Here is a 15,198-nt window from a genome sequence, read left to right on the forward strand (position 1 = left end):
CCCTACATTGTCCTTTCTAAGAAACCAGGTGTAACGATCCGTGCGATCGGCAGACATAAATAACTCGACAATTTTGGCGCATGTGACGATTTCCTTCTTCAGATATTTATAGGCCTTATTTATGCATTCTTTTGCATCAGTTATCAGATCGAGGGCAGAGTTCACGAGACAAGCGTGAAATCGGTATCTTTTGCACTTCTGAAAAATCGGTAAACTAATATTTACTATACCAGCGACTCATGAGATTGCGATAAATATACGTCAAGCGTTTCAAGAACTTTAGAGAAAAGTTTGTTTTGAAACGGAATAAACATTGTCATAAAACAGCGATCGATGTGTGTGTGCATCAGACGGAATCAATGAATAAATAAATGTTGGTATTTTCGGTCATCAGGCGGGGACACGCCTATATAATGATGTTTGCGAGTTTTATACATTTCACCTTTACATTTATGAACCACACGCGATTGCTACTCGATTTTGAAATATACCTTTATATCAAGCTGGAGAAATATAATTTTGTTATTAAGTTAATATACAATTATTGTTACATTAATATACAATTTAGTATTGCTGATACTAAATTTATAAGGACTTTACTGTAGCATTCTTCTATATATATACACGAATTAGTATTATAAATCCTAAAATTCTGCTTTTCTTCAATTTTTCTTCGTTCTCGTCACTATAAGGACAATCAAGTTGCGATTAACTTAACTGGCAAGATTTTGCCCAAAACGAAAAAAATGTCTAATTGCATGACTTGATTTTAATTTAATTTTTCGCATTGAGCAACAAAGGACTAATAATTCTATCTTTAACGACATATAATAGTACAGCTATATTTTAATCACTCATTAAGTAAATCGGAGCTTTGAAGAAAAATCGTCGCAAGAGAAAACCTCGGAGTACGTTTAAAACGCTCGCGATCGATTTTTCAGCAATCACACGTATGTCGATCGTGCGCGTAAGCCGATCATGTTCCGTTTCGTCGACTAGAAATTGCATAACGCGCCTCGCTTCGTGCATATAAATACAACCCACGTAGAACATGAAACTCATAATGACGTCATTATTGAGTTTATGTTCTATCTGGGGAATAAACACGCTTCTTCGGCCTCGCTCGTGTCACGACACGACACGCGTATGATAACGACCGCTTGTATCATATCGGTGAACACGACAATTCCCGAACTCCCGCGATCCGAGTCGTACTTCGGAGTTTATTACATTTCTCTTCAACCGACCGAACGATTCAGACCAACCAGCTGATGGCTCTTTCCTGGCGAATGTTGACGGCTGTGCGACTGGTAGGTACAAGCATTCGCGACGGTTTGCTAAGTGAAGAGGACTCATTTTTCTTCGGTAAATTTTAACAGAGGCTGCTTTTCTATCGGCTGCCTAGTAGGTGACCGATTTTGGTGCTAGCATGCGTTATGATGCGTTAAAAAATGAGCCTTTTTTTCTTTCAATTTCGTCCATTCAGAATCGTTATAATATACAATTATTGTTGAATTAATATACAATTTAGTATTGCGTATTAAGTTTACAAGGAATTTATTGTAACATTGTTCATATATTCTTCCACATATTATCACCAATTAGTTATATAAATCATAAAAGTTTATAATTTCGTTTTTCAATTTCTCTCCTCTAATGCTAAGGGCGACCAAGTTACAATTAACTTAACCAGCGATTAATTCGACCAGCAAGATTGCTTATTTGATCTTGAGACGTAGCCCCTATGTTAAAGAAGAAGAATGTAATTTTATTAATAAGTACACGCATGGAAGAAGCGAAAAGCGATCAAAGTGTAATATTTAATTTGGAGGAAATCTATATAGTTTCTTCTAATTGTAAGAAGAGAGAACAAACAACAAAAAGAGAGCGCTTCATTAGAATGCACCACGTGCCGCATCGCTGCTATATCAACAAGGCCACATGCCGGGTTGAACTTTGACACCGACATTGACGCTGCGAGTGGTCGCGAAGCGAACAGCGACGCGAGAATGAAAAACGAATAAAGAACGCGTCCCGCTGTTATGTCACCTTTTAAACAAACGATTTTTCGGCCTTGTTCGGCGACCGGTCTTTGTCACGAGAAGATAATAGCGTATCGGTAATCTAAGTAATCTTCGAACTGCTTGAACTGCAGCAAGTTTAAAAGCAAAAGTCCTTCGTTGACAGAACCTTTCAGAAAACCGGGTGGATATTAAAATCATCTCGACTAATTCTGAGCGAATTCTGAGCTGCCATTAAAATTCGTTGTTACTATATACAGTTGCACACTATATATAATCACTTTTTTAACGTCCAGATTTTTTTTAATTTTTTGGTCCCTAATGACTTTGTTAACGTATTTTCTTCAAAATCGTCGTTGACGAATTTTGACGAAGTGACAGTTACGCCGTTACGATCTTAACGAAAGACGTGATATGACAAAGGTCTTTAACCCTAGAACACCACGTCAAGAGTTATTGATAATTGAAAGTACACGAATATCGTACACCCAGTGTGATGAAATCGGGACTTTTAGGAAGTGTGGTATTTTATTAATTACAACAATTACATGCTGTCTTCTTTGTCTCGCATATTTTACACCATTAATTTTTCAGTACGATTTATCCGCTGCCCTGGGCAATACACTCAGTTAGCAAAACTTGCTAATATATAAATTACTACAATAACTCATAATAATCTACTAATTACAATTAAAAATTGTAATTATTAGATTATTAGTTAATTAACTCGGTGCTGCATAAGATTATGAACAACATATCTCCGCGATATTAGCTACGTAACAATAACTCGTATAAAGGCTGAACGAATTTATCGGTGTGATTGATTCTTATTAAATTTTGAACATTTTATGCTTGATAATTAATTCTATATTACTCACGTAGAATGTATATTTTATACCTCAATATTATATATATATATATATATCTCAATTTTTACTAATATTGATTTTTAATCATTTGAGCCTCCTAAGATCAATTTTTATGATTATTTTTGATAATTTACATTATTTACAATTAAATAAAGATCGATAATATTTTGTGTATTTTTTAGATAAAGATAAGCAAGTTCTTCTTGAAGTGTGTATGAAACAATTTGTGCAGCATCCAAATGATAAAAAAGTTTGACTTTGTGTAAATTTAGTAAATTTCTAAGTCTGGGATATTTTTTACAATATTGTGTTATTTATTGTGTTACGCGAAGGTATAGGATTAATTCCAGTGAAATATGTTCTGTTGGCAGTGTAAAGAAATTTTTACTGAGTAAATTTGTTTGAAAACATGTTATATCTCGTTAACGCAAACAGTTTGTTTGTTTATTAAAACAAACGCGGCGTATCCATAGCAAGTGTGTATTGCTGTTACAATAAAATTTTCGCTGGTAGAACGTCGGTATAATAACAAAACTAAATTGGAAAATAGAAAATAAAGAATTCGCTGGTAGAACGCCGGTATGATAACAAAGCCAAATTGGAGAGTAAAAAATGACGAAATGGAAGAGCTTTATTACTACTAGAACAAAATAATTTGCGGCTCTATTTTAACAAATAACATCAATTTTCTCAATAAATATTTTTATCATCTATAATAACTAATAAACATTGTTATATATTTATATGAGTTAAATACTTGCTGTATCGGCAAATCGTTTTTCTCCGTACAATGACGATAATTGGAAAGTAAACTATACGGCCTTTCTCGATTGACTGTGAGTAAACTCGAGAATCATTACCCCGGAACAGTTACCTAAGTTTTTTTCTACGTAAACACACAATCACTTGAGGTGTTTTTAGCACCTAATTAAAAGTCAAAAAACCCGAGAAAAATTTTTTTATATATATCTAATCATATATTTAAAATATGTCCATATTTACTTTCTTTATAATTTTTATTTATATGTATAAAAACACAATAAGAGAGAGAGAGAGAGAGATGAATAATTGAACAATAATTAGAAAAATAATTTTTGTGTTATTTTTTTATCAAAAAGTAAAATTGCGATGAGATTATATATAGGTAATATTTTATATATAATTATATTTTATACGATTATTACAGTTATGGCTGCATTCCGATATTCATTGTCAGCAACTTTCAGTATACTGAAAGTCTAAAGTATAAGTGACGTAAAATATAGATTTGCAGTACTGACAGTGAATAGCGGAATGCAACCTATATATGATTATTATATATATCTTATTGTTAGTCTCTCAAAAAAATAATGCGACAATTATGTTTTAAATTATTTTTTAATTCTTCTTATCATTTTGTGTATACAAACAGATTATACAGGAGAAAGAAAACATATATAGACATATTTTATATATAATTATAAATTCTCAGTAAGTGAAGAAAACTATTGTGACTGAGAGTCTTATTTTCTCGCTGTTAGGGTGTAAAAACTATTCCAAGTGACTGTACCCAGGATTAAAGAAAGAGATAATGTAATACAGGTGGAACAGCTCGTACAAACGAGTAAAGCAATAAATCAACGGAGCAAGAAAATACATTACTACAAATAAAACAAATGTACTGTTTTCAAATCGTTTTAATTGTTATTTCTATTCTTCATCTTTATTCTCTTTTACATTATTTTGCCAATTCGCAAGACATCTCTTTATGTAACACGTGCATGGAAAGTGGCCCATTACGCACGCTATGCGTGCGTGATAGACCACTTTCCACGCACTTGCAACATAAAATAGGGTATGCAAGCCGTGCGTAAAGATGAAAATTCCCAGGTGCAGAGTTGACGCACGAGCCGAAGGCGAGTGTGCACCCGGGAATTTTCATCTTACAGCACTTGTTGCACAAATAACTAATTTCTTGTTTTCTCTCTTCGCTTTGCCTTCTAACTTGCATCGTTCTTTTTGTGGATTGCTAATATCGTTGAAACATAACGGGACCACGAGACATAATGGTCGATAACTTTTTACAGAGATGTTGCCAAGTAATGTAATATTTCGAAATTATTACTCTTAGATGTCTCTAACCGGGTGTTATGTTATCAGTTGTCATATTATTTTTAATTGGAAGATGCAACTGATTATTCATAATGCGTCCTGCGACTATATGCTCTCTGCGACTGAGTACGTTATGCTTTGACACATTTGCATATATGGCAAGCAATTCTATTTTTTATTACCGTAAGTACATTTACGTTATTAAACAATCTTTTCTTGTCAATTTAGTAAAGTACCTGTGCTAATATCGATTATCTATGATGATTTATATTACCTAACATAAACTTATACATTTAAGAGCATAAACGAGCATTTTACGGGACATTCGTCCACGAGGCATAGAGTTTGGGGGGTGCGCTGTGATCAGCTGTAAATGCTGTGATGCGTTGTGGCTAAGGCATTATGCATTGTGGAGAAGTGAAGTTAACAATTCTTCGAGCATGTAACCGTTCTATAAAACTCTTCATAATTGTGTAGAGTTAATAGAAACAACGTACGGTAAGTGATAATTGATAATTAAAGATAACATTGAAGTGATACGTATAATAATTTCTGCTATATTAATTGGTACTGTAATACTATTATTATTTCTATATATAAATAGTTTGAAATTATATTTAAAAAAAACCGAGAGGCAAAAGTGGAATAAACAGTTGATGAATAGAGCTGTATTTGTTGTCGTCGAAAGAAAATTGGGCTATCGTAAAGCTTCTCTTAAGTTTAAAACGACTCTAGAACAATACGTTAAAAAAATTGAAGAACAGTGGTGACAAAATGATCAAAGTTAGAAAACCAGGCTTTTTTAAAGCAGTGTTTACCGAGGGACAAGAAAATGAGCTCTGTAAATATATAGTTAACATGGAACAAAGATTTTTCAGCCTAACTTTCACAGAACTGAGGTCATTGGAGGCTTTTCAACTGGCCGAGAGGAATGGTTTCGAATGCAATTGATTTCTTTATTTCTAATATGTGTTAAACTTATCATTCAAATGACGTAAGAACAGTAACTTCTGCTGAACGAGGGAAAACAGTCATAGCGGTAGTTGGCATATCTGCCACAGGTAAATATGTCATCTATGTTTATATTTCCAAGGAAACGCATGCAACAAGAATTCTAAACTGGTTCAGCACCCCCAAGATCATGGGTGAAAGTTCATCCTTCTGGACGGATAAATAAAAATCTTTTTTTTGCCTTAGTTCAAGAAATTCATATTAGATTTTGCAAAACCTTTAAAAATGTCTCCTGTGTTGCTCCTCTTTGACGAACATAAAAGCTATACTACAAACTTTGATGTAATTGATCTAGCTTGATATGACATACATATATGTGCCTTGTGTTCTTAAAATATTTTATTTATTTTTTTTCATGTTGTGCTGTATCAGTATATATGTTATGCTGTGCAATATATTGATATCACAAATTATTATACCACATTTTTATTTTTATTTATATTTTAATAATATTCATTTATATATTTTAATAAGAAAAATGTAGATATATTGTATAATAAGAAAAGTATTATTAATAAATATAATTATTATTGATCAATAGTGTAATAATAGATACATTTTCCTACATATATTGTGTATGCTAATAAGTCACTTTTAAGAAGTTTTGGACATTAATATTTGAGAAAAAAACGAGTTTTGTGAGATATATCGCACTATACCTCATATAAAAAGCATAAAGTTAAATCACGCTTTTAATAAAACAATAATTTCGTCCTTTTCAACTATTCTTTCGCAGTAAAACTTCTGTTTTTCTTATAGTGAATATTTCAAAGAATATTTTGATGCAAAACTAAGTTCATTTATTTATAATTTTTAATATGTTTGAAACTTGTTTAAACAGAGTTTTTATTATGCCCTGATGGGTTCCGCTATATATCTTACTTATCTTGTCGTGCCCAACATCGTGATTGTTATTACTATTTTTATTATCAGCGGAACTTTTGTTTGCGTATATAGGCTGAACGATCGCGCCACTCGATACTACGTCGACTTTTGTCTGCAAGCTCGTTGCGCTCCGGTAGAGTGATACCCTTTAATTTGGCGGACATTGGCGAGGGAATTCGAGACGTCACAGTGAAGGAATGGTACATGAAAAGTTTGATATAATCTGTAGAAGAATGTCTTTTTACGATCCACAACGGTATACATTAAAAGATACGTTTAAATCCAAATTCGCGGAATCGTTCGAGTTTGAATTTCAAGTTTATTCGGACGAAGTAGTCGTCCCTTAGGAAACAAATACCTCCAATTTATGATACCAAAATTATTTGGTATCTCACAAGTATTTCTAATTTAAATTACAAAAACTTTCTTTAATTCCGATATACAAATTATTTGGTATCAAGAACTTTTTTAAATTTCAATTGAGTAGTATATTGTGCATATGCACCAAAAAGAGAAGGGTACGTTTTTCAGAGGTTTTTGAGAATGTGAAGTTTATTGCCCGAGCCGAAGGCGAGGGCGGCAATCACATATGAGTCTGAAAAGCCTTCGATCCATGGTCCACACGATATTTTTTACAACAACTTAATGGAAATGTTCGACTTTCAAATGCCTAGTAAAGTATGTGCGTTTGGTATTTGATTCATATAGCTTGTATATACGCGTGCGTTAATAGTTAAATAGAAAAAGAAAAAAATAGTAACGCACGGTCCATGGGCGAAGCTCCGGTGTGGAGATGTGGGGGATGTAACCCTCTCACCTATCACAAAATTAAAATTTAAATGATAATAAAATTTCAAAAAGAAAAATATAAATTATTTCAATTTTTGCACTAAATTTGATTGACAATTTAGGATTTTATTTAGAGATATTATGTAAATAGGTACAATTAGTTATCTTATTATTCAGTGACTTTATTTAAGAAAAAAGAATTCCATAGTTTTAATACAAATAATTTTTGAAGTAGTAATAATTTTTTTATTTATTGAAAGTAATATAGTTTTTACAATGAAATAATAGGTCATGTATTTTCCTGTTACTTTACTTTCTGTCCGCTACGTCATCAATTTTCTTCTCTATTAAGGCAGGAAAGTAAACCCAGCGTGAAATTGGCCCCTTTCGCCTCGCTCTACAAGCATCGAAAATCGGACTTTCAGGAGGTGTTGTGAAAAAGCTTTTTTAATTTTGATATCTAAGTTATATTAGATATTAAAAGTTTTTAAATCTTGATTTCAGAATCCTCTTTAATTTTTAATAAATTAATTGTCTAAGTTAATTCAGCATTTTTTAAATAATCTAAAATATTTTTGTCTCCATTCTGAATTCGGCGAAATCCTTTTAGGTACGTGAAACCGGGAGACCGAGTGAACCAGTTTGACAAGATCTGTGACGTGGAGAGTGACAAAGCCGCAGTAACAATCACGAGTCGCTACGATGGTTTCGTCAAGACTCTCCACTACAAGGTAGACGACGTCGCGATGGTCGGCTCGGCATTGTGTGATATTGAGATAGAGGACGATTCGAAAGACGAATCTACGAGCGAAAGAGACGACGTGGAAGAAAGCGTAAGGAGCGCCGAGAATCAAGAGACTGGTAAAGCTAAAGAGAGAGAAATAGACGAAGAGACTGACAATTCGAAGAATAGGGAGACGGAAATAAACGAAAAGATTTACATTTGGGAGAATAAGAAGAGGGAAATGAATGAAGTCAGTCAGATGGGGCAGTCAGAGGACATCATCTTGGGGAAGGTATTGGCAACCCCGGCGGTGAGGAAGATAGCTAAAGAGAATAATATAAAGTTAAAGGACGTAACAGCGACTGGCAAGGAAGGAAGAGTGCTCAAGGAGGACATCCTGGCACATTTACAGAAAATTTCCGCGGATTCGAAAGTTAGAACAGAAGTTAAAACGGAAGCTCTGTCGTTCACGAATGTGACGGGAAAGACTGTCGGCCTTAAAGGATACTCGAAACACATGTGGAAAACTATGACGAAATCTTTGGTGAGTCACCGAGACGCTGAAAAAACAGTTACCTAGTAGCAACTTCTTTTCGTGAAGTCTAAAAGATCCTAAAATCTTTCTTTTGTAGACACTAAATTCTAATTTGTAATATTCTAGGCTTTAAAAAATTCTCCCTTTCTCTCTTCTTTCTGGTCTGATTTTGAATTCTTCAAATTTAATTTTCTACAATCCCGATTGCTAATTGTCCCTACAATTAATATCTTCCAATGAACATATTTTTCTTGTATTTTTATAAACAAACGAGTCATTCATCAGAATGTAACTTTATTTTCACCACGAATTTCTCGCAGAGCATACCGCACTTCGTCTACAGCGACGAGTGCAACGTAAACCAAGTGATGCGCTATCGAAACGAAGTGAAGGACTCTCTGAGGGAACGGGGCGTCTTTCTAACTCTTTTGCCGTTTTTCGTAAAAGCGGCCTCGCTGGCGTTAGAACAGTGCCCCAAGCTAAATGCCTGGCTCGACGAGGAAAGCCAAACACTGATGGTCCTGGACAATCATAACATCGGCATCGCCATGGACACTCCAGAGGGCCTGGTGGTACCGAACATCAAGAACGTGCAGAATCTCAGCGTTCACGCAATCGCGCGGGAACTCAACAGACTTCAGGAGTGCGGTAGCAAGTCGTCGATTCCGCTCGCTGATCTGACCGGCACGACTTTTACGTTGTCCAACATAGGCGTGGTGAGTGCGCGCACCAGAAGATAAAAAAATAATGATCGAGATAAATTGTAAATTAACCCTCCGTATCTAAGCTATTTTTATGACCCTCGGAGTGTAAACGTGAGTTGTTCGACGCTATTTTTTCCTACCTTAAAGTAATTTAAAAAAATTTAGATTTCATCACAATGGGGGGGGGGGGCGGCGGACGAATCATCACGCTACCCGTCCCCCTCCCATCCAAACGCGCCGAGAGGGACATCCGCTGGGTTTTAGTCGGTAAAAATCCGACACTCCCCTTGCCTCACCCCGGAGGCAGGGGGGCCTTCCCCCTCCCATAAAAAGGGGGCTACCGGGCCATATATCGGGCCTCTGGGCCCGGAAACCCGGTAGTCGAAGATTTCCCAGCGTAAAAAAAAAAAAAAAAGATTTTATCACAAAACGTCTGTTTACATTGTAGTTGACGATTTTATGGTCGTTCTATTAAATAAACATAGTTTATTAAATAAACATAGTTTATTTAATATTTTCTGGCAGGCTTGTGAGTTTTAGTTTTTTTTTTTTTTAGGTGGGGGAAATTTTCAAAAGACTATACCCGCCCCGGTCGGGTCCGGGACGGGATTATGCCGGATTCTACGGGCGCGTGTATCACACCGGGTTAAACCCCGGCGATAGACGGCGATGCCCGCAGCCTACCGGCTAAAACCCCCATCAGTCCCTCCTAAGCGCTTTACCTAACAACGGGGGGGGGGAGGCGGGAAACGCAATGATCATATCCGTGACCCCCCCACGCTGGCCCTTGTCATCGGGGTCCCTCCTGAAGTCTTAAAGACAAATCTAGTTTTGGCGGACCAGAGGGGACTAACCCTGATCCGCCACCCCCTTTAGGAGCGCCCGTAGGCCCCCCGTCAGGATCAGCGGTGACGAGTGGCAGACCTGAACCACCCGCTACCACCCCTAGGCAATAGGAGGGGGGGGGGGACAACCAACGAGAACCAGCGACGAGTCATCGGGGAGCGCCGGGGGCCCTTCCAACACTTGCCATACGGAACCCGCCTTCCGGGACACCCCAGCAACCAGTCCGACCCGCCGCTGGGAGCGGACACATCCTCCCCCCACCGCGCCCTCCAGGATGAGTTTTACAGTTACAAGCAGATATCATTTTGATATCGGACGCCGTTGACCCACGTTTACACACGGAGGGTTAATATAAATTGTGTCTGTGGCGGTTTTCTGCAACGCGGTTTCGCTAAATGCAATCTTTAACAATGTTAAATTTTATTTCACTTTTAAAATCACGTGTCCAAAGCTTTGATTTCTTTCCTGCCACTTTCTTTTTTCTTCTTTATCTAAATATTCATTTTTATCTGTTGCCGTATTCTTCGCATCTCTTAATCGACTGTCGACTTCAAGGTCGGGGGAACGTACACGAAGCCAGTGATCCTGCCGCCTCAAGTGATAATCGGTGCATTCGGAAAGGCGCAGAAGCTGCCGCGATTCGATGACAAGGGAAATGTAGTTCCGGCCAGCATAATGTCGGTCAGCTGGTCCGCGGATCATCGCGTCGTCGACGGCGTAACTGTGGCTAAGTTCTCCAATCTGTGGAAGCAGTACGTGGAGAATCCGGCGTATCTGCTGATCGACGCGTGAAGCTGTCTACATTATACTCTCTAAAAGTCGAAGAGTAAAATATTACTAAAATCGAGTGAAATGCAAGTCTAACGGAAAGTGAAAATTGAGTCTGTGCATTTCGAGTGATTCGCCACTCTAAGAAAGTATACAATGTCCAACTTTAAAATTATCCATAGAGTTTTCGTGTTGTCACGTTTCCACGAACCGCGCCACGGAAAAAAAGTTATTATCTCGCGGAAACTACCTTTGCGAAAGAGAATCACGTTCCTTTACATATAGCGATGTAATTATTATGTTTTATACTTTGTTTTACATCTTTATATTTCTATTCGCCGCGTTTTACTTCCACTCTGTCCATTTTACGTTCCGAATGTTTTTAAGAGACATCAGTCTTATTGTTATATCAATTTATCTCATCATTGACTAATTTTGTGTGCACGAAATAAAATAATTATTATTGCGTCTTATAAAAACGTTTTGTTAAGGGGATCCTAAAGCCGTCTGTAATACCGGCTTTTTTTTCTTAGCACTAATCTTTTACGTGGCTTTATAGAAATGCAAAATTCTTGTCTAGAATTAAAGTACGCATCAAAATCTAGGTCATGGTGGTCGAATTTATATCGAAAACGAGAAAAAATTAATATTTTTGTTAATTTTTGGTATACGTGACAATATTTGCTTTGTACAAAAATTCCACAATAAATATCCACAAAATTAGACCGGCATGACCTAGGGACAACATTTAAGAACAATATCGTGCAATTAGATCTAAGATTGAAAGCCTAGAAAAAAAGATTAGTTTAAATAAACTTTTATATGTGCAAAAGCACATTCAGGTTGACATTGCGCGTAGCGAGAGCATGGCGCAGCACGCGAAACAAGGACAGCGGCCTCTCGTTAGACAAGAACAGATATAGATATATGACATAGAAAACAGGATTAGAAATGTTGACATTACCGACGTCGAGGAAGTTCAGCCTTCACTTTTTACAACGGATTCAACAAAAGGGAGAGGATTCCCCCCTCTATTTCATTTATACAAGCCGTTACGTAATATCGATCGACGTAACATCGAGAAGGTGTTTATATGGAGAGATGCATAAAAATGCTACAAATACTCAAACGCTTTGTACGTAAATATTAATTTATTGCTGCACAACCAACTAGGACTTCTCGTTAAAGGTCAGACATCTTCTACTAACATATTCAAAATGCAATAGTAATTGTATATCAGAAGACGACGTCCGGTAGAACGTGAGTATCTGTTTGTACATCGATCACCGTTACAAACTATAAATTATTCATACATGACAACCATAATTAACGTACGCTAACGAAGTGGCTGTACCGTTCATAGAGACAAATCGTTCTCCGGATAAACGCGGACGTCGCGAAACGCAATGTTTAACGCGTCAATCATCGAATCATCGAAGAAAAAAAAAAGAAACTCTGGCACAAAAAAAAAGACGAGTTCGATTCGCCTCGAAATTCGTTTGACACGATAAAAATCAAGAGAAAAAAAAACACAAAACGCATCACAAGTAAAATGGTACGACCACTTGATTGCTTTCTCACAACGTTTGTTTACATACACGCAATTAGTCGCTTATTGTATATACACTCATGGGTATGACTCGGAGTTTCAGTCATGCGTTCAATCTTAAATTCGCAATTCACTCCGACCGATACCGATAGCGAGCGTCGCTTATGGCGTTTCCGTGCGGGACGAGTTCAGCTTGCGCGCTCGTCCGACAAACGCAATTATTGCGAGATAATTAAAGATCAGATCCAAACGCAATTCCAAGTATAAATTTGTTATACTTGGGCCTCCCAATAGGTCCCGGGGTGACCGCCAAACCCGTCTTGGTCGGAAATGCCGTTTAACATGTAATAGATATCCAAAAGGTAATCAGTCTGTTTAGTTTAGAGTAGTAGAAAAGAGTATAATATGTGTGTTCGTGGTCCATGAAAGTGGAAACTTCTCCGTCAGTTAACACGTAATTTATCCCGCTCTTCTGATAACATTCTAATAATAATTCTAATAATAATTATTAGGATGATCAAGAAAGCGTTCGTCCTTTCTCTATTAGTATAGAAGTCGAGGGGAGAGAGACGGGCGAATTTTTTGATCAACCTTTGCTATGTCTGACTAGGTACGAATGCAGTGCCGTGAATTTTACCGTAAAATCTTATGATACGTAACACCGACGAAGAACGAAGATACAAATAGACAGACACTAACTTAATAACAACAATTAATTAACTAACACTCAGTCCCAGATCTTTGGCATCTTTTCTCTGTTGCTTAGATTGGCATTTTGAAATTTTCAATTGACGGGACCTTTTAGACTCGTAATAAAAATCGATAGGTTCATCCTGATTAATAATATTAAATGGCTTGACGTTAATCGCATTATCGTTAATTAGAGAAATCAATTTTGGCGATAAAATTACACTGGAAATTGATAAATAGAAGGGACCAATCGCATCATATTTATAAATAAAATCGAGATTCAGAAGATTCGTGGAGAAATCTTTAACAGAGAAAAAATGCGGAACGCATGGCATGCAATAAATAGTCCTGCATTTACACTGGTTTAGATTATATAACAATGCGCTTAATATATATTATATATATATATATATATATATATATATATGTATATATATATAACCAAATAACGATTTCATTTGTGCTGCTACTTTTCAGTCCTACGTTCCTCTTATCCTCTCCACCGCGATTTTTCCTCTTATCACCTTTCTTCTATCGGCCTGGCATCGACAAAAGCCATGCCGATAAAAGAAAGGTGATAAGAGGAAGGGTCTTATCTCGCCCGTCGTTCGGCAATATCACGCTCGTCTAACAATCGTCGCGGGGAACGGTTCCTAGGTACAGATTTGTTCCTTCAACGAGATATAAATAGAGGAAACGCGAGTAATTGCCAAATTAGTCGCTAAATCAGTCGCGTTAGTTCCGAAAGGCGTTTCGTGGTCTCGACAGTCTAAGAACATTATAATAATAAAAAAGATCGAATAACAATACACGTATACATCCATTTGGTCCTCGAGCACTGGCGCGAGATGTGGAACTTTTATAAAATTTACATATACGTGTGTTCGTGCACGTATAAAATAATAACGAATACATATATGTATATACATAACAGACACGCGATTCATAAAATTTATAAACGTTACGTTATAATGTCCAAACTATCTCTTAATAACCTTATTAATAAAATTTTATTGATTAAATTTTTATCACGTTTTATATAATTGACACGGATACATCGAATATTAATTAAAGAGTTAAACGATATACGAGATTTCCTTTTGTATGACCTTCAATGTAATAACCGAAGGATTGGACATATCCTTCGTTAACGTCACGAAAGTACGCGCCAGTGTTTAAGGAATAATTAACGATCGAACAGCGATCTCTCGCGATATGGGATAAATCTGAAAAGAGCGTAAATGCGAGAGATATCTATAGATAATAAACGCCGCAATTGTTGAACGTCCTTGGATTGACACTGATACGAGTATAAACATTATTATCAATATAAGTACGGCACATAGAAGAATATTTTCTTTTCTCTCCTACCAGACAAGAGAATGACGAGGATCCCACAAAGTGAGGCGCAATTATTATCAATAACCCTGAATGCTCGATTATCTATAAACAGATATTATTTCGAATTGCCATCTCGCAAAGACAACGAACTTTTCGTTCGTAGTCGAACATTCGGCTGAACAATCCGAGGGTTCCACTTGACTCACAACAGTTCGGAGCTATCCTCTTTATAATATCCGTCGAATCATAGAATTTATAGCTTTGCCGTATGCAATAACAACTATAGATAGTCAACAACTGATAAAGATCGCTGTACACGATCGGATCACGTTACAAATGATTCGATTACAACAAAGAGCGCAATGACATTATTTA

The 15,198-nt window shown here is 36.5% G+C and overlaps 1 protein-coding gene across 2 annotated transcripts; it reads left to right on the plus strand.

Moving 5' to 3' along the window:
- Positions 1 to 1,151: 1,151 nt before the first annotated feature.
- Dbct (Dihydrolipoamide branched chain transacylase E2) lies at positions 1,152 to 11,445 on the plus strand. Of its 2 annotated transcripts, XR_013258889.1 has the most exons (6): positions 1,152 to 1,310; positions 6,950 to 7,077; positions 8,277 to 8,934; positions 9,246 to 9,641; positions 10,473 to 10,820; positions 11,031 to 11,171. XR_013258889.1 is itself a non-coding variant. In XM_077418859.1 (5 exons), exons 1-5 carry the CDS (start codon positions 1,272 to 1,274, stop codon positions 11,265 to 11,267), a joined length of 1,458 nt encoding a protein of 485 aa, XP_077274985.1. In that variant the 5' UTR covers positions 1,153 to 1,271; the 3' UTR covers positions 11,268 to 11,445. The 2 variants fall into 2 exon arrangements, 1 of the variants encoding a protein (XP_077274985.1); XM_077418859.1 differs by lacking the exon at positions 10,473 to 10,820 and having other exon boundaries at positions 1,153 to 1,310; positions 11,031 to 11,445.
- Positions 11,446 to 15,198: the final 3,753 nt, after the last annotated feature.

This window comes from Temnothorax americanus, unplaced genomic scaffold (genome assembly GCF_048541705.1).
Source record: "Temnothorax americanus isolate GAGA-0224 unplaced genomic scaffold, ASM4854170v1 Scaffold50, whole genome shotgun sequence".
NCBI classification, from domain to species: Eukaryota; Metazoa; Arthropoda; class Insecta; order Hymenoptera; family Formicidae; genus Temnothorax; species Temnothorax americanus.

What these genes read in the sequence shown, in the direction of transcription:
- Dbct (XM_077418859.1), top strand. Translation starts at nt 1,272, where the DNA reads ATGGCTCTTTCCTGGCGAATGTTGACGGCTGTGCGACTG. An exon ending in TGTTGACGGCTGTGCGACTG is followed by an intron (nt 1,311 to 6,949) that starts GTAGGTACAAGC and finishes TTGCGTATATAG; the next exon opens with GCTGAACGATCGCGCCACTC. An exon ending in CGTTGTCCAACATAGGCGTG is followed by an intron (nt 9,642 to 11,030) that starts GTGAGTGCGCGC and finishes GTCGACTTCAAG; the next exon opens with GTCGGGGGAACGTACACGAA.